At 39.6% G+C, this 19,987-nt stretch overlaps 2 protein-coding genes and 1 long non-coding RNA gene across 3 annotated transcripts in view; 1 reads left to right on the top strand and 2 right to left on the bottom strand.

Annotated features, from left to right (window-relative positions):
* Nucleotides 1–4,092, top strand: part of Znf569 (zinc finger protein 569) — a 19,301-nt gene extending 15,209 nt beyond the window's left edge. Inside the window, 2 exon segments of the mRNA XM_076545839.1 lie at nt 718–2,441; nt 2,443–4,092. Coding sequence (XP_076401954.1) covers nt 718–2,441; nt 2,443–2,571 — 1,853 coding nt within the window. The 3' untranslated portion in view covers nt 2,572–4,092.
* LOC121825651 (uncharacterized) lies at nt 3,340–18,462 on the bottom strand. Its single transcript, XR_006067994.2, has 4 exons — nt 16,934–18,462; nt 10,435–10,490; nt 5,776–5,825; nt 3,340–4,323 (listed from the first exon to the last, which is right to left on the bottom strand). It is a non-coding gene; the product is annotated as an uncharacterized LOC121825651 (long non-coding RNA).
* LOC102909502 (cytochrome c, somatic) lies at nt 7,659–8,205 on the bottom strand. The gene has a single exon (XM_042268782.2). The coding sequence runs from the start codon at nt 8,123–8,125 to the stop codon at nt 7,808–7,810; it is 318 nt and encodes a 105-aa protein (XP_042124716.1). The 5' UTR covers nt 8,126–8,205; the 3' UTR covers nt 7,659–7,807.
* Nucleotides 18,463–19,987: the final 1,525 nt, after the last annotated feature.

Raw genomic sequence — 19,987 nt, forward strand, 5'->3', positions numbered from 1 at the left:
TATAGCAAAAGCAAGTCTTGAACTTGTTATGTAGCTGAGACTAGCCTTGAATTATTGATCCTTCTGCCTCCACCTTCCAAGGGCTGAACTTAGGAGGCATAGTCTACAATGCTTTGCTATTGTGTGTTCATTTTGAGTTTTCATGCAACCTTTGGGTATTTCTTACTAATTTTTCCTTAAATTTTTTCAAATTCCTTTATAAGTAGTTTTCTTTTTTATTATATTTCCTAAATAGTTATTTGTGTATATGTGAAAGTTATTAAAATTAATATTACTTTCTTTCACATAAAACAAAGATGATTGAATGTCTAGATATCTGCTTCTACCCACACTTCCTTACTTGTAATTTCCTTCTAAAAACCGTGGAGATAAGAGATATATATGGGGCTGGAGAGATGGCTCAGCAGTTAAGAGCACTGGCTGGTCCTCTGGACGACCCAGGTTGGATTCCCAGTACCCACATGGCAGCTCACAACTGCCTGTAACTCCAATTCCATGAGATCTGATGCCCTCTTTAGGCTTCAACAGGCACCAAGTATGCACATGGTGCACCTAAATGCATGCAGGCAAAACACCCATATACATAAAATGGTCTTAAGATTAAGTTAAAATAGGAGATATGCATTTGAGATTTAATTGGAATTTTTTTCAAGTATACTTGGTATTTCAATATTTGAAAAGAAATCACCAGTGATAATTATTTGCTATCTATTTTAGGAGAAATTTGGGCAATTGATGAGCATCAGAAAACCCAGAACAAACTCTTGAGACAAGATTTCAAGGAAACAGTGACTGGTGAAGCCAATGAATGTTCTAAGAAATTTGCAAATACATTTCCTCCAAATGCAGATTCCATTCCTTCCAGACACAATCTCTATGAACATGAGTGGTTTGGAAAGTCTTCAGAAGATAATCTTGATGATCATAATGATGTTAAAAGCCCAATGACAGAAGAACATTTTGAATATGATGATGCTACGAAATCATTTAATAATAGCTCGCCCTATTTTGTAGTGACCCCCTTTAAATGTAACCATTGTGGAAAAGGCTTCAGTCAAACCTTGGACCTTATTAGGCACCTGAGAATTCATACAGGTGGAAAACTCTATGAATGCCACCAATGTGGAAAAGGATTTAGCCTCAAGGAAAAACTTATTAATCATCATAAACTTCATAGTAGGGAACAGTGTTATGAGTGTAATGAATGTGGGAAAACTTTCATTAAAATGTCAAATCTCATTAGACATCAAAGAATTCATACTGGAGAGAAACCGTATGCATGTATGGAATGTGGGAAGTCCTTCAGCCAGAAATCTAATCTGATTGATCATGAAAAAATTCATACTGGTGAGAAACCTTATGAATGTAATGAATGTGGAAAATCCTTCAGCCAGAAACAAAGCCTCATTGCACATCAAAAAGTTCACACTGGGGAGAAGCCTTATGCATGTAATGAATGTGGTAAAGCCTTCCCTCGAATTGCTTCCCTTGCTCTTCATATGAGAAGTCATACAGGAGAAAAACCTTATAAATGTGATAAATGTGGAAAAGCCTTTTCACAGTTTTCCATGCTTATTATACACGTAAGAATCCATACAGGTGAGAAACCCTATGAATGCAATGAGTGTGGAAAAGCCTTCTCTCAAAGCTCAGCACTAACTGTACATATTAGAAGTCACACAGGTGAAAAACCCTATGAATGTAAGGAATGTAGAAAATCCTTCAGCCATAAGAAAAACTTCATTACACATCAGAAAATTCACACTAGAGAGAAACCTTATGGATGCAATGAATGTGGGAAAGCTTTCATTCAGATGTCAAATCTTGTTAGGCACCAGAGAATTCATACAGGAGAAAAACCTTATATATGTAAGGAATGTGGCAAAGCTTTTAGCCAGAAATCAAATCTCATTGCTCATGAAAAAATTCATTCTGGAGAGAAACCCTATGAGTGTAATGAGTGTGGTAAAGCCTTCAGCCAGAAACAAAACTTTATTACACACCAGAAAGTTCATACTGGAGAGAAACCTTATGATTGTAATAAATGTGGTAAAGCCTTTTCTCAGATTGCATCCCTTACTCTTCATTTGAGAAGTCACACAGGAGAAAAGCCTTATGAGTGTGATAAATGTGGGAAAGCCTTCTCTCAGTGCTCACTACTTAATTTACATATGAGAAGTCATACAGGTGAGAAGCCTTATGTATGCAATGAATGTGGGAAAGCTTTCTCTCAAAGAACTTCCCTTATTGTGCATATGAGAGGCCACACTGGTGAGAAGCCCTATGAATGTAATAAATGTGGAAAAGCCTTTTCCCAGAGCTCGTCCCTTACTATACACATACGAGGTCACACGGGTGAGAAACCCTTCGACTGCAGCAAATGTGGAAAAGCCTTCTCTCAGATCTCATCTCTTACTCTTCATATGAGGAAACACACAGGAGAAAAGCCCTATAATTGTATTGAGTGTGGCAAAGCTTTCAGCCAAAAGTCACACCTTGTTAGACACCAGAGAATCCACACTAACTAGAAACTCCGTGAACATTGTGAATGTGGAGGCTGCCTACCAATGAAATAACCACCTCATAGCACATACTACATGATCCGTTCTAGAGCAGAAAACTATGAATATAGGAAAGCCTTGTGAAGAACCCATGCATTTATTAGAGAATTCTCAGTGAGATGATCAATCATATGAGAAAACTGAGAAACTGTGAACAAACCAGTTGATAGCTAATCAGTATTCTCATTCAAATCTGACAGACAATATCTGCTGAGTATCAGCATACTTGAGCTCCTTGCCAATGCATGAAGCAAGATAAGAAGATTGGAAAAAGCAGAAAAGTAACCTTTTATAGGCAGTATGAGACTATGAAAAAGTAGGTTATGTATGATAATGCATAAATAAGAAAATCTAAGATAATTAGGTGACATGTCTACAAAGTTACAAAACTTGCTAATGTTTACAAAAGAACACTTGAAAAATAAAGTTAGAAAATTATAAAAAAAATACAAGTACTCTTCCAATTTTCTACCTTTGCTATACTTCCACTCAAAATTTATACATCAGTTGTAAGGAAATTCATGAACTGATTTCAGAGTAATACAGCAAGGCAAAGGACCACAAATGGGAACAAATTTTTTTTTTGACAAAACTAGGGAAGGTGATCACTACTAGATATCATTACATTATTTAAAGTTTTTTTCTCATTTAAATTCTTTTGAGCGAATAAAGAAACTATTGGAAACAAATTGAGGATTAACATAGAAATTCAAGACTTGGCCAATTTGTGTATGGTTAATGCTACTGAAATCATTGGAGTAAGTGTCTAGCCTATTCAATATGTGTGAAATTCATATGACCCAAACACGTTAATTCTCAACCATACATATATGAAATCCATCAGGCTGATGAGATGGTTCAGCTGGTAGGGTGCTTGCTGCCAAGCCTGATACCTGACTGTGATCCTCAGAATCCACATGGTGGAAGGAGAGGTCACTGACTCCCACAGTTGTCCTCTGACCTCTGATGGCACACCATGGCACACATGTCCACACACACATAAAAAATAACCCAAGTAGAAAAGGTAAAATTCTAAAACTATGATGGAAATAAAGTAGAATATGTTGCTTTAGAATAAGAGTATTTAAAAAGAACCCATAAACATGGAATAGTCTATTTTAATGTATTAAACTCAGAAGCACCCTTGTATGTGTGCAAGCAGATATCTATCAGTATGTTCCTGGAATCATGGTTTGTTTTGCTCTAAATTGTATGTAACATGTCCATCAACATAGATCAATATGTTTATTTCTATGATAGGATACTATACTGTAAAATATACAAAATTCACATGTAGTTACATGGATAGGTCACAATATTTTGAGAGGGAAAAGCAAAATACACAATAAAAACATGGTATAATATTTATAACTTAATAAACCAGTTCAAAGAACAGTATTGGATGTTACTCATGGGTCCATTTATGATATTAACTGCCTTTGAGGATGTAGAAGGTTTCATGGGAGTTGTTACATTGATCTGTAATACTTCTTTAATAAAAGGATGAAAGCAAATATTACAGTGCTGACAAGTCTGGTTGTCAAAATTAGTTCTGAAAATTTAAAGCTTGTCTTCAATTGCCTGTTTTTTCTAAAGTAAGTCAATCGGTGCAGGAAGCATGGACTTATAGAATCGATTCTAATAGCATTTATGTGTTATTTTATATTTAGTCCTCTTTATACCAATAAGCTTGATTGAAGATGCTTTGTTTTCTGTCTTGGTTGATGTTTCCCCAAAGACTCATGTGTTGAGAGCTTGAACCCTAAAACAAGTGTTCATGGGTGATTTGATCATGATGTTCTACCCTCTTCAAATGTTTAACCCCCTATTCCTAGTTGACACTGGAAGGTGGAAGCTGTAGGAGGTGATACCTAGTGAGAGGAAGTAGGCCACCTGAGGCATGCCTTCAAAAGGGGTAATACGTTTCCCCCTCATTTCAGTTGATTTTCTTAGACCTTCTTGTATCAGTAACAGAAGGCTGGCTCACATTCTTTGTAACATTGATTCGTATGATGCAAATCAACAGTATACAACATTGAAGGCCCGTTTTAAAATTGTAAATCATGTTATCTTTTACATAGTTCTTTCCCCAGTTAAAAGCAGTAGAAAAACAGAAGACATCATTTGTTGGAAATACTCTCAATTTTAAAGAAAAGGTCCAGTTGCGTTTGGGTTGGTTTTGAAGAGAAGGAGAGGAACTATGCACAATGCTAGATGGGGTTAGCAGCCTCTGGAGCCAAGCGCCAGTAACAGCATCAGAGCAGGAGCAAAGTTCAGCGTATCTCAACAAAGCTTTTTTGAGTGTCTATATTCAGTTCATTTGTATTTGGCAAATTTAGAGAAAACACTGTATTATTTATTATATCCGGATGAGTCCAAAGCTCTCTACCCAATTTACCTTCTTTCATAACTAAGGAAAACTATAACTATGATTAGTCTTCAACTCCATCAAAGACCCCAGAAAGGTGAAATGTTACCTAACAACAGGGACATCTGGGTGCCTGGACAGTAACTGTAGGTTCTTCTGTAACATTGGGGTATTCAACTTTGGCCTACAGGCCTAGTATATCTGACAAATATTTTTGAGAAGCTGGGAATTTTGAAGAACTGTCCTACCTTGTCTTGGCAAAGTTTGGCAGTCACTTTTTTTTTTTTTTTGCCTCCTTCTGGTCCAGTTTGGCCAGTATGCTGTCGGCAATTGAGGCAAGGGCACTTTCTTTGCCCAAATGGCTACCTTTTGCCATAAAGAAAGCAACCTCCATATGGAGGTTCTTTGATGCCTATCATCTTCTTTTAAGTAAATGGGTGCTGTCAGGAGCAGACTGTTATGAAATGTTGTGGAATAATCTTCTTTTGCACTGTAAAGATTTGTCACTAAAATTGCTTTAATAAAAAGCTGACAGACCAGTAGCTGGGCAGGAAGTTATTTGGGAAAGCCAAACTGAAAATGATGGGAAGGAGAAGGGCGGAGGCAGGAGTCATCAGCCAGATGCAGAGGAAGCAAGATGAGATTGCTGTACTGAGAAAAGTTACCGAGCCACGTGGCTAAACACAGATGAGAATTATGGGTTAATTTAAGTGTAAGAGCTAGTTAGTAGTAAGCCTGAACTACCAGCTAAGCATTTATAAGTAATATTAAGCCTCTGAGTCAGTTATTTAGGAAGTGGCTGATGGGTATTGGAGAGTTTCTGGCAGGACCGAAATTTTCACTTACATATGGTGCTCCAACATGATGCTCATACATCCACATAAAGCCTGAAAGAGCTTAAAAGATAGACATGAGAAAATAAACTTAAAGTAACTATAAGACACATGACATATTTCACCTGCTCAAACATAAAATAAAAAATTATCTTTGGCTGGTTTGTGTACAAAACACAGTTTATATTTATATTAATACACATATGTGTTTCAGAACAAGGGGACTAGACACCAATAAAAATGGATGGCCCAGATGATCCAGCATTTCAATACACCTCTCTTGCAGTTTCCCCTGAGTTCTGCATCCAGAACAGCTTCAAGGTTTCTGGCTGAGATGATGCAGCCATACAGAATACTCCAGTCAGGACGTGACCATAATCCTAAATTTTCTCAAGGTCCCTCAAAGATTACCAGCACCCCCAATCAACAGGAAGTAGTCTGGAGAACTATGCCCACATCCCCAAAACTAAATTATGAATATTTGTCATTGTTTAGTGGGGTTGGTTACAAGTTGTTATGGCTAATAGGAAAAAAGCTGAACAAAGGAGTTAGATTCAGGGATCTCATTCTAAAAAGAAAAGGGGGGATACAGAAATAATAGGATAAAAGGGTAGATTATTGAATCTATTTTAAAAATACTATTAATCTTACATATTTTACATTAGTATGGATTTTGGTTTATTGATATAAATTTAAAGTTAATTTTGCTTTACTGCATGCATATTTCTACTCTTACTTTGTATATTATGTTTATGCAGCTCATTTAAAAATGTAACATGATTAAGAAATACAGATTAATAGTCATCTATAATAGCAAAATAGTCAGGTATGTTTTTAAGATCATAAAGAGAGATATTTCAGATAGGCAATCTTCAAACACTTCAAAGACCTACAGAATATGGCATTTAAAATGTTTTAGGAGCTTAGACTTTTCTTGACAGTGAGACACATCTGCTCCTGGCAGCACCAATCTACTTCAGAGATGATGGACACTGAAAAAACTCCATATGGAGTTTGTTTTCTTTATGGCAAAAGCTAGCCATGTGGGCAAAGAAACTGCCCTTGCCTCAATTGCTGACAGTTACTGTCCAATCTGGACCAGCAGGACATAAGAAAGGTGACTGCAAAACTTTGCAAAGACAAGGGAAAATCCTTCAGAATTCTCTGCGCCACAGGAAAATATGTCAGACATGCTAGGCCTGTAGGCCAGAGTTGGATGCCCCAACATTGCAAGTCAACTTTGGGTGACTGTTCAGGCAGCCTGAGTTCCCTGTCATTAGGTAACATTTCACTCTTCTGGGGTCTTCGATGGAGTTGAAGACTAAATAGTTATAATTTTCTTTAGTTATAATAGAAAGTCAATTAGATAAGAAACTTTAGACTCACCAAGATAAGATAGGTAATAGAGTATTTTCTTTAATTTTGCCAAGTGCAAATGGATTGGATAGTGTTGCTATAATTCTTACTTAATAACTTTTTTTTTTTTTTTTTAAAGAAGTGCTAAATACTCTTTATTTGATATTATACATAGGTCACAGTAAGTGCCTTTCAATGGTGAAAGGTAGCATCCTTTGACAGGGAATTCTAATTAAAATGACATCATCAAGTCAAGAATAGACAGTTGCTTCCTGGTGTTCCATTGCCTGTAACAGGCCAGTGAATACAAACTGAAACACAGGTGAGTCTTCTTGTTTCTGAGAGTGACAGAATTTTCCCAGTGTTTAAACATATCCATATTCCCCATTATATAAATTTAAATATAAAACCATTCAATAGGTTTGAGGTGACACCCCATCTTTGTGGAAAGTATAACTTTAGTAAGTCCAATCCGATCTTGAGAAAGGGAGAGCCGTAATAGTGACTGGAATTGTTATTTTAAAAAAAGATCATATCCACTTTACTATAAGTCATTTTTACTTAAATCAGGACCGTCCCAACAAAAACATTGTTAGCCATTCATGATCTGAATTTTGATGTATGAATTAAATTATGGTACACATTAGAAGCCATGAGACATTTGTTTTGTAATAAATAAGGCAGTGGAATTACTCATTAGTAGCCTTTTTAAGATAAGCTATTAGGTCTGCCCTTTCTCCCTTCTTCTTAATTCCAGCGAAGATCATTTTTGTTCCAGGGATGTACTTTTTGGGATTCTCCAAATACTCCATCAGGGTATCCTCTCCCCAGGTGATGCCTTTGTTCTTGTTGGCATCTGTGTACGAGAATCCAGCGGCCTGACCAGTCTTCCTCCCAAACAGACCATGGAGGTTTGGTCCAGTCTTATGCTTGCCTCCCTTTTCCACAGTGTGGCACTGGGCACACTTCTGAACAAAAATCTTCTTGCCTTTCTCAACATCACCCATTTTTTATTTCGCTCCCGGGTGACCGACACCTCGATCGCTACGACCCGAAGACGGACGTCCCGCTCTCTACTCTTACTTAATAACTTTTTGTTGTATATAATCCTACTATGTTAAAACCTTCATTTTTTTCATTAGACAAAAGGGGGAATGCTGTGGAATAATCCTCTTTTACACCGTAAAGATTTGTCACTCAAATTGCTTTAATAAAAAGCTGACAGACCAGTAGCTGGGCAGGAAGTTATGTGAGAAAGCCAAACTGAGAATGCTGGGAAGGAGAAGGGCAGAGTCAGGAGTCACCAGCCAGATGCAGAGGAAGCAAGATGAGACTGTTGTACTGAGAAAAGTTACCAAGCCACGTGGCTAAACATAGATAAGAATTATGGGTTAATTTAAGTGTAAGAGCTAGTTAATAGTAAGCCTGAGCTACCAGCTGAGCATTTATAAGTAATATTAAGCCTCTGAGTCAATTATTTGGGAAGTAGCTGCTGGGTATTTGGGAGTTGCTAGTGGGGCAGAAACTTCTGCTTACAATGAAAAACCTTAGGTTAGTAAACACATTAAATGCTATATTCTGTAGGTCTTTAACATGTTTGAAGACCATATATCTATCTAAATATATCTGTGTATGACCTTGAAAACATACCTAACATGAATATGTTTGACTATCATAGATGACTAATAATCTATTTCTTAATTATACATTACATTTAAAATGAGTTGCATAAGCACCATACCCCACAAAAGGAGTAGAAACAGACATATAATATAGTAAAAATAACTTTAAATTTGTATCAATAAACCAAAATCCATATCAATATAAAATGCTTTGAAATTAATTGTTAATCATTGATTTTTGGATTAAAGTAGATTCAATAATCTACCCTTTTATCTCATAATTTTTGATTATATCCTTTTTTTTTAGAAAGAGATCTTTGAATTTAACTCATTTGTTTTTTGTTTTTGTTTTTTACTATGACCAATAACAATTTGTCACCAACCCCCTTTAAATGATAACAAACATACCAAATCAATATTTTGGGAATGTGGGTGTTGTTTTCTAGACTACTTCCTGTTGTCTGGTACGCTAGTATCTTTGGGGGAACCTTGAGAAAATTGAGATAATTAGCTCTTATAGCAAATTAACCCATTTCTATTAATCCCTCAGATCTCATTGCTGCGGGCCGCAGGAATATCATAAGAACTCAGCTGGTTATGGCAAAGTCACTACCTGGAGGAATCAGGGAATTCCTTCAGAGGAAGCCAAATTCCAAGGAGTTTTTGGTGTTACTTGGCTTGTTATATATCAGCTGTATTCTGTTATGAAAATCATGTGTGCCTTCATAGTTTTTCCAATTGACTTTCCCCTAAGAAGGACTAACAGTGTAAACTGATCACTCTCTGGACATACACATTCCAGGTATTTGGAGAACAGCCTCAGGAAAGGCTTTCTCTGGAATCAGATTATCTCCCTTAGCCACTTTCAAGGACTACAGGAAACACCACCCAGGTGGGCGCCCATTGTTAGTCCCAGGTGGACTAACAATGATAACAGCCCACATGCAAGTCTCCTGACTTATGGTAAATTCCACAAGGAGACGCTGCCTAGGAGAGGTGGACGTTAAGTAATAGCTTTACACAATTTAGCTTGGACCTTCCCTTTTATATACTGGGACTTCCAGGACACAAGACAGAGAAGAGAAAAGAGAATGGAAGAACTAGATGGGTAAGAACTTGAGAGGAACAAACTGAGATGGGGAAGAACTAGATTGAAGGGCTAAAAGAGAGGACTAGAGGAACGAGATGGAAGATGAGGAAGAGCCAGATGGGGAAGAACAAGATGAGGAAGAACAAGATGAGAGAGAAGGAGACGGGAGAGAAGCTGATAGGGGAAAGAACTAGATAGATGAGAACCTAGAAGGGACAGAACTAGATGAAGGAATTAAGATAGAACCTAGAGGGGACAGTAGATAAATATAGAGATATCAGGCAAGAAAGGAGCTAGACATGAGAACAGAACTGAAGCTGTGTATAAAGGATGTTATGCCAGAGGAATTAAAACAAGTGGATAATAGAGCTCGGTGTGCTGAGATTCTATTTCCTGAAAATAGTCCTCTCCGTTAGTAGTTCTCTCTCCTGAGCCCCTGGGATGTATAATATTGAGGCTGATTCCCCTAATATTATACAAGATCTCATCTCTTACTCTTTGTATGAGGAAACACACAGGAGAAAAGGCCTATAACTGTATTGAGTGTGGTATAGCTTTCAGCCAAAAGTCAAACCTTGTTAGACACCAGAGAATCCACACTCACTTCTGTTCCAAGGCGAGTGGAGGCAGGAGGATTGCTGGGGCTTGCTGGCTTCCAGCCTAGTTGAGAAAACATGAGCTTCAGTTTCAGGGAGGGACCTTGCCTCAAAGAAATAAGTGAAGAATAATGGAGAAAGGCATCTAATACCTTCTTCTGTGCTCCAGAACCCCACACACAACATAAGCATGCAGACTCTAGATGTACATAACAAATATTGATCCTTTAATCTCTTGAGATCTGCTGCATATATCATCTAAAATGTTTAAGTTTTCTGCAGTGAACCATGACCATGCCTAAACAGTGACCTTTGAAGTCTCCAAAAGGAGGATGGGGCCCAACAAGGATGATTCCATCAAGACTATGGTAATACCACTAAGCTGACAATCATCACTCAAAGATCAGCTTTGGACTACAAACTGCTCAGGACAATTTTGACATGGCTAGCTGAGATGATCCAGCCTTACAGACTACTCTAGCCAGGAGTTGAGACAAGCCCTGCACTTTCCCATTATACAGAGACTCGACAACAAATGATTCAGCTACCTCTCCCAGGACTTGACAATTAACCCAAATTTTTTCTTCCAGGATCCCCTAAAGATGCTGTTACCCCCAGACAACAGGAAGTAAACTTAAGAACATGATGCCCACATTCCCAAGAGGTGGGGTGGGTGGTTTTTGGTCATTCAATGGGTTATGGATATTTGTCATTGTTTAAGGTGACTAGTTACAAGTTGTTAATGGCAATGGTTAAAAAAAGAAAAAAAAAGGAAAAGGGGTATAGAAATTATAGGATAAAGGGTACATTATTGAATCTACTCTGAAAAGAAGAAAGGGGGGTATAGAGATAGGATAAAAAGGTAGATTATTAAATCTACTTTTAAACCAAAAAAGCAACTACTAGTTTTAAATATTTTACATTGATATGGATTTTTATACATTGATACAAATTTGAGATTATTTTGTTAGAACATACTGTACATACATTTCTTGTTCAAGGTATTGTACCTATGCAACTCATTTAACTACGTAATGCAAATTTTTAATCCTTGAAAGTTGTTATTACAAACTATTTAGGATAATAAAGAAATGCAGGTTAGTAGTTAGTCACCATTACAATTAAAACTTGTAGTAATATTAGGTTACTAGGTATGTTTTGATGACCAAACAGAGATATATTTTAGATAGACAGGTCATCTTCAAACACTTCGGAGATCTACAGAATATGGCATTTAAGATGTTTTAATAACATAGGTTATTTTTTTTTTATGACAATGAGACATGCCTGCTCCTGGCAGCACCAATCTACTTCAGAGAAGATGATAGGCATCAAAGAAACTCCATATGAAGTTTAGTTTTTTGTGGCAAAAGTTAGCTACTGGGCAAGAAAATGCCCTTGCTTCGACTGCTGACAGTATGCTCTCCAAACGGGACAAGCAGGACACAAAAGAAAGGCCTTTTGAACTTTGCCAAGACAAGGTAGGACAGCCCTTCAGAAAATCCTACTTCAAAGAGAATTGTGTCAGATATTCTAGGCTTGTAGGCCAAAGATGGATGCCCCAATGTTTCAGAGGAAAGTTGGGTGACTGTCCAGGCAGCCAGATGTTTCTGGCATTTCTCACATTTTTTGGAAGTCGCTTGCTTGCACTTCCTGCTTACTCAGGTAATATTATTTCCTTCTCAGGTCTCTGATGGAGTTGAAGACTTTATAGTTATAGTTATAGTTTTCCTTGTTACCAAATTCAGGAAAGAAATTTACTAAAGAGGTGTAAAGTATATAAGGCTGAGAGACATTAAAAGATAATTTTGGTAATGCAAGTTAGAATAGAAAGTGAATTAGGTACAACTTTTTGGACTCACCAAGATAGGATAGATACAGAGAGTATTCTCTCTGAATTTGTCAGTTGTAAATGGAATAGACATTGTTGATGTATGTATTGCTTGTATATATTGTATATAGTTATTGCACTTATTGTATATAGTTTCTCTTATAACCTTTTTAAATTTTAGACAAATAAAGGGAAATGTGATATCTTGTTTGTGCTCTAACAAATAAAGCTTGCCTGTAGATCAGAGTGTGGAGCTGGCCACTAGTTAACCATAGAGCCAGGCTGTGGTGCTGCACGTTTTCAATCCCAGCACTTGTGTCTCATGTCTTTGATCCCAGTACTTGGGAGGCACACACCTTTAATCCCAGCACTAAGGAGGTAGAGACAGGAAATGATATGGCTGGGTGGAGAGAGGAATATAAGGTGGGAGGAGACAGGAGCTCACCCCTTTCAGGCTGAGGAGTTGGCGAGGTAAGAGGTGGCCATGGCTTGCTCCTTTGTCTCTCTGATCGTTCAGCATTTACCCTGATATTTGGCTCTGGGTTTTTATTATTAAGACCAATTAGGATTCACACCACAGCTCTGTGAGGACAAAGTGCTCTGTTTCCCATGTGAGAATCACAAAGACAGGACTACTGTTCTTTTATCATCCTCATCTCCCCCTTGTGTGGGACAACTCACCTTTTCCAATATCTGATGAAAAGGCCATGCTGAAGTCAATCACAGGAGTCTTGACTTATATTAAGGATATGTTGCCAAAATCCAACAAAAACGAAGCCTTTCCTATGGCTGACATGGAAAGTTATGGTATAGCCCTTGCCATGCTTCTGATCTCATCTCCCACCCTTCTCTCTTTTGTTCCCCCTCTCCACACAAAGGTCTCCCTGTTGCTACTCAAACACTATGGATACCACTTGTGGTTTCTGCTTTTGCTTTTCTTTTTGTCTGAAATTCCCTTCTCTTGGGAATCAACATGACTCACTATCTCTCTATTCCTCCCTGTATTATTGTGGCTACAGAGGGACTTTGCTGAATTATTTTTATCTACACAGAATTCCTTCTGGTCACTACTTTCCCCCTAGCCTGATTTTGCTGTAGTTTGCAAGATTTATTATTTTTTTTAATTAATGTGTATGTAACCATGTGTCTGTTTGCCTGGTACATGTGTGTGAGTGCCAATAGAGGCCAGGAGTGTATGTCAGATCCCCTGAAGCTGGAGTTCAGGAGATCTGTAAACCACCTGACATGGATGTTGGGAACTGAACCCAGGTCCTCTGGAAAAGAAGCAAGGGCTCATAAACTGCTAAGCCATTTCTCTAGCTTCAATCCTGATTTATTTTTATTCTTACCATTTATCCCACACATTTTATTTTTTGTCTTCCAACCCAGGATTGAAAGATCTAAGACAGCTGGGATTTCTTTGGCTCTCTTGTACATTTTAGTAGTAGAACAATGCCAGAGCTATTGTAGGTGCTCAGGAATTGTTGTATAAGTCAATATAAGCCATATTGTGCATCCTGTAATATACATAGTGACATTATGCATGCCGCTCATGATAGCCTCATGTAAGCTTCAGAAACTGAAATGGTAGGTATTACTGTCCTCATTTTACTAATGAGGGAAATTGATGTTCAAGAAGTTTAAGCAACCAATTCTAATTTAAAAAATCCTTCACATTTTATGTGTATGGATGTTTTGCCTGCATGTATACCTGTGCATCATATCTGCGGTGCCCAAGAAGAGCAGAAGAGGGCTGTTGAGTGCTCTGGCACTAGGGTTTAGGTGTTGAGGTGTGACGTGGGAATCAAACATGGATCCTCTGTAAGAACAAGTGCTCTTAACCACTGAGCTGTGTCTCCAACTGCCTTCTAAGGGTTCAAATGAAGTATGATTTAAAAGCTGGTCTTTCTCATCCCAGTTAACATGACAATGTAGATGTGGGAAATTTCACAAGACCTCTCCCCCAAATGCAGAGCTACAGGCCATCAAAGGCCATTGAGAGAGGTAGAATAAGCTTTCTTCAGATATGAGACCCCTTGACAGGTTATCCAATCCCAAGATGTCAGCCCTAACACTAATGGACTCGCTAGGTTGTATGTGTGTGTGATTGTGTATAACAATAATAATAAGAGGTCAGGAATTCAAGAGTGGGAGCGTGAGAGGACTGAAGAGGGAGAAGGAAGAGTAGAAATTATGGAATACAGTGTAGCATTCCATCCATATAAATAATCATATATGAAATACTTTTTTTTCAAAGTTGGTCATTCAAAAAGCTACAATGATGTCTGGACAAGGTTGCACACACTGTTAATCCCAGTACTGGAGTAGCAGAGACAGACAGATCTCTGTAAGTTTGAGGCCAGTCTGGTCTACATAATAAGATGTGACCCTGTTTCATTAAAAAATAGCAATAATAAATAAATAGGCTGGAGAAACAGCTTGTGGATTAAGAGCTCTTGCTGTTCTTTCAGAGGACCAGAGCTTGGTTCCCACCAAGCTTGTCAGGCAGGTACCTACAAGCACACATACACATAAATAGGAAGAAATCTTTTCTTTAAAAAAGCTGTGATGTCTGAGTGGAAAATATTCAACAGGATCTGAGGACTGATGTGATCTGTGCCTTACAGCAGCATTTTCAGAAACAGCAACTGTCATCTTAATTGTGCCACAGAAAACCAGCCTGAGTGAGACATTGCCACAGCAACCTGCACAGCCGGAAGCATCCCAGACCTCTGAAAGCCAACATGTCTTCTGGAAATGGGAGAGTTGAGTCTGACCTAGAATTCCGGATATACAGCAGCAGCCAGCTGTCTTGAGGAATGCCATTTCCTTAATGTAATACAACTTGAAATAGTCTATAAAAATCCTCTCCAGACGGAGAGGAAAATCGCTGCACTCTTGTTGGCAGCTGGAAGGACCTTAAATGGCACTTGCCTAAAAGAACTGCTTTCGCCGGGCGGTGGTGGCGCATGCCTTTAATCCCAGCACTCGGGAGGCAGAGGCAGGCGGATCTCTGTGAATTCGAGGCCAGCTTGGGCTACCAAGTGAGTCCCAGGAAAGGTGCAAAGCTACACAGAGAAACCCTGTCTCGAAAAACCAGAAAAAAAAAAAAAAAAGAACTGCTTTCCAGTTTCTGTTCTATTCTGATATCTGTATCAGATATCATATCTGATAAACATATCTGATGAACATCAGATAAACATATTTTTGGTGACATGTTTCTAAATTTGAATTGAGCATCAGTCTTTGCAAAAAAAAAAATGTGTAATGGAAAAGACAGATTTGTATAGCTTCTAGACTGAAGGTCTTCAACTCCTGTCCTTGGTATATGACATTAGGCAAATCATTCAGAAGCTTTCTTTCCACATAGTTAAAACTGCAGGAGCCAACACACTTAGTACACAAAAGCATATCTTTTATTGTTTATATTCTATTTTCACATTTGAAAATGAAATGAGAACATTTTTCTTTATTAAATGCAAAAGTCAAAAGCAAAAACTTAGCTTACTTGGTACACCATTAAAAGAATTATAGACTAAGTCTCAGTACCAAAAATGACATAATTTTTGACATGGACAAACTAAGATGTCCAGTTCAGTGGCCTTACAAGGAAGAAGATGGACTTTCCTTCCTGAAAGAAACCAGTGTCAGTATGTTCTCACTACAATGTCTTTGACGCCATTCCGTAATTCACACCGAAGGGGAACGTCCATATCAAACCTCCACGACCTAAAATTCCCCAGTTCCAGAGATAATTCTCTCCAACATCTTCTGTTTTTAACACTCAAAATATGTGTGTTGGGGAGCAGGAACCAAAACGACTTTTAATTAGAAGCACGAAGGAGGTGGCTGAGAGACGGCTCAGCAGACGGGAGCGGGGCTGCTTTTCCCGAAAACCAGGGTTCTATTCCCAGCGTACATAGGGTGGCTCAGAACCATCTGTACTTCCGGTTCCAGGGGTCTAACACCCTCCTCTGGCCTCCCAGGGTACTAGACATTCAAATGGTGGACAGACAAACATTCAGGTGAAATACTCATACACATAAAAGAAAAAAATTTAAATATATATATATGTATATATATGTATATATGTATATGTATATGTATATATATATATATATATATATATATATATATATATATATATATATATTTTTTAAAGCAAGAAGCCTAGAGCCAACTGCTTGTGTTTGAGTACTGGTTCCACCACTCATTATCCTCGTGAAGCTGGGCAAGTAATTTTAATTTCCCTGCACCTCATAACCACAAAGCAGATCCCAGCCCATCAGGTCCACGATCCCACCACACTCAATTTCTCACCCAGTCACACACAGAACAGCACACAGTTCATGTAAACACACAGAAACAGGCACACATAACGTCACAGTTTGCTCTCTGGGAAACGTAAACACACAGTAGCACATCACAAACCATCACAAGCGTTCGGTTTTCCTGTCAGTCACACACGAGAAACGAATACAGGCATGCACACCCACAGTGACACAAGATACCACACTGTCACAGCTGGAGCCTCTCACATGGTTATGCACAACAACACACTGACACATTCCCTCACACACACAACGCCTCGCGGGGTCCACTGGGTCCCCACACGGTTCGTCACTCTCCATCTCCAGCCAGCCCCTCACCTCCTGCTCCCGCCCAGCCTCACTCACCTCGCGGTGCCACAGGCTATGGAAACACGCTCGGTGATCCAGGCCCGTGACGTCACCGCGTGCGAGCAGGAGGGCTGAGGTCGGCCAGCGGTGCCCTCAACCAGCTGCTGAGTCCGACCCGGGAACTACCAGCCCCAGAGTGCTTTGCGGCGAAACGCTTTCCACTTTGCGCTTGTGCCTCAAGATGTGCGGCAAGTGCGAGAGCGCAGGGAACTGTAAGCCGCCCCAGACGAGCTCCCGGGTGTGGGTTGGTCTGTGAGGCGATGGTAAGGCTCTGCAAGGGCGTGACAGTGATTGAATGCCTGCCTGTGTGGTATGTGCTTTACTATTGCTGCACACCGTTGCGCGTGCGCACCAACGGGGGTTGGCTTCTGTCAGCTTACTGAGGTTCTGAATTTGAAATTACAGCCTTACAACTTGGAGTGTGTCACACCAGACTTGGAGTCACTGCGGGCGTGTAGAGTGACGGTCTTACCTTGTTTTTTGTTTGTTTCTGGGTTTTGGATTTTGGAGACAGGGTTTCTCTGAGTTGCCCTGGCTGTCAAGGAACTCGCTCTGTAGACCAGGCTGGCCTCCAACTCAGAGATCTGCCAGCCTCTGCCTCCTGAATGCTGGGATTAAGGGCCGCCTGGCTATTTTACTTAGAGAGTGACCATTTCTGTCTGTGTTACTGTTTGGGGTCTTTTGTTTCAGGGCTTGCACGTAAGGGGTGTGTGAGCGTGGTGTTTCAATTACTGTATTTTCAAAGTGTTTTTTTTTTTTTTTTAAGTAAGGTTTTATTTATGTGTATGAGTGTTTTGCCCGCATGTATGTATATGTACCATGTGTGTGCCTGGTTCCCTAAGGGGCCAAAAGAAAGCTTTAGGTTCCCTGGAACTGGAGTTACAGGACAGTTGTGAACTGCCGTGTGGGTGCTGGGAACCAAACTTAAGTTCTCTGGAAGAGCAGCAAGTGCTTTCAACTGCTGCGCAATCTCTCTGGTCCCTTAAATGAACTTTTAAAAAAGTAACTACCTGTATTATAGAAAGCAAAAACAAGCCAAGAATAGAGTCATCTTCAGTCACTAGGTCCTATCTGTGAGCACACCTATTCCATTTTAATAGAATCAATTGAATTCACCAATTCAAAAATCCTAAAGCTGGCAAGACATGGTGGCGTACACCTTTAATCCCAGCACTTGGAGGCAAAGATGGGGCATCTCTGTGAGTTCGAGGCCTGATCTACATATTAGCCAGGCTAGCCAGAACGAAATACTGAGAACCTGTCTAGAAACAAAACAAACCCTCCAAAAGCCACATGAGTATTCTGATAACCAATGTTACCAGCTTCTGATCCCTAGTGCTGGGATTAAAGATGTGTGACACCATATTTTGCCTGGCCCACTGATTAAAAAAATATATATATTTTGCCAGGCAGTGGTGGCATACACCTTTGATCCCAGCACTTGGGAGGAAGAGGCAGGTGGTCTCTGTGAGTTTTAGGCCAGCCTTGTCTACAGAGTGAGTTCCAGGATAGCCAAGGCTACATAGAAAAACCCTGTCTCAACACACACACACACACACACACACACACACACACACACACACACACACATATATATATAGTGCTACTTTATTTGTATACCCCAATAAAGTTTATCTGAGGATCAAGGACAAAGCCAGCCACTATAGTAAACATAGAGGTCAGGCAATGGTAGCAACTGCCTTTAATCCTAGCATTCCAGAGGCAGAGATTCATCGGATCTCTGTGAGTTCAAGCCCACTATGGGAACAGAGCCAGGCATGGTGGTATATACCTTTAATCCCAGCACTAACCATAAAGGTCTGGAGGTCTGTATAGAAGTGACAGAGCTGGGCAGGAAAAGGAAGTGATGTAGCTGGGCAGAGAGAGGAAATGAGATGGCAGAACAGAAAGGCATATAGGCGTGGGTACACAGGAAGTAGGTCTCTTTGGCTGAGGATCCCCAAGTGGTGAGAATGTGGCTGGCTTCGTTCCGCTTTTCTGATCTCTTGGTTTTAACCCCAATATCTAGCTCCTGGCTTTTTTATTAATAAGACCGTTTAGCACTTCATCTTACACACACACACACACACACACACACACACACACACACACACACGTATTCGGGTACCTGAGGCGTCCAGAAGAGGGCGTCGGATTCCATGAAGCTGGAGTTACAGGTGGTTGTGAGCTGCCTGACATGGGCGCTGAAATCCAAACCCAGATCTCCAGCAGAGCAGGTTTCCTTTGCTCTCGACTTCCAATGCCTGTTTCAGCTGTGGTTGAGTGCTGCTTGGGCTGAAGACTGTACTTTCATATGTCCTACTTCCCAGAGACAAATGTCCCCACAATCATGCCTTTACTAATAGGTGCTTTTGGGCAGCACCTACATTTGTGAGCCACTATTTTCAAGAATGAAGCACACCAAAAGTAGAACCAAGGTATCTGATGAACACTGAGGATTGTAACTACTTCGCTCAAACCAGACATTGATAACATCAGGTTATCAAATGCGGTGTCAAACATCCCATTGCTGTTATGTTGCCTTTTTTAACATTTATAAACATCAAAAATAAATGAAAAGTGGAGGCACATGCCACTTCGGCACTTGGGAGGCAGAGGCAGGTAGATCTCTGTGGGTTTGAGACTAGCCTGGTCTACAAATAAACTTCCAGGCCAGCCAGGGCTACATAATGAGGTCCTGTCTCAAATTAAAAATCAACAAACAAAAGAAGCTTTTATGAGTTCGTAAGAGTTATACTTCTTTTCCATCTGATTTTGTTATCCATTCAGTTTCTCTATAAAAATAACATTTTGTTTGGCATTTTCATATATTTTACAAAAAATCCTATTTTTTTTATGTTTTTTGTTTTGATTTGTTTACACATGTCACTGTGTAGCTCTGGCTGTCCTGGAACTCACTATACAGACCAGGCTGACCTCAGACTCAGAGAACTGCCTGCCTCTGCCTCCCAAGTGTTGAGATTAAAGGGGTGTGCTACTGCTGCCCAGATAATGTTTAAGACCCCCCCCCCCCAGACAGGGATTCTCTGT

Source organism: Peromyscus maniculatus, chromosome 1, assembly GCF_049852395.1.
Source record: "Peromyscus maniculatus bairdii isolate BWxNUB_F1_BW_parent chromosome 1, HU_Pman_BW_mat_3.1, whole genome shotgun sequence".
Classification (NCBI taxonomy): Eukaryota; Metazoa; Chordata; class Mammalia; order Rodentia; family Cricetidae; genus Peromyscus; species Peromyscus maniculatus.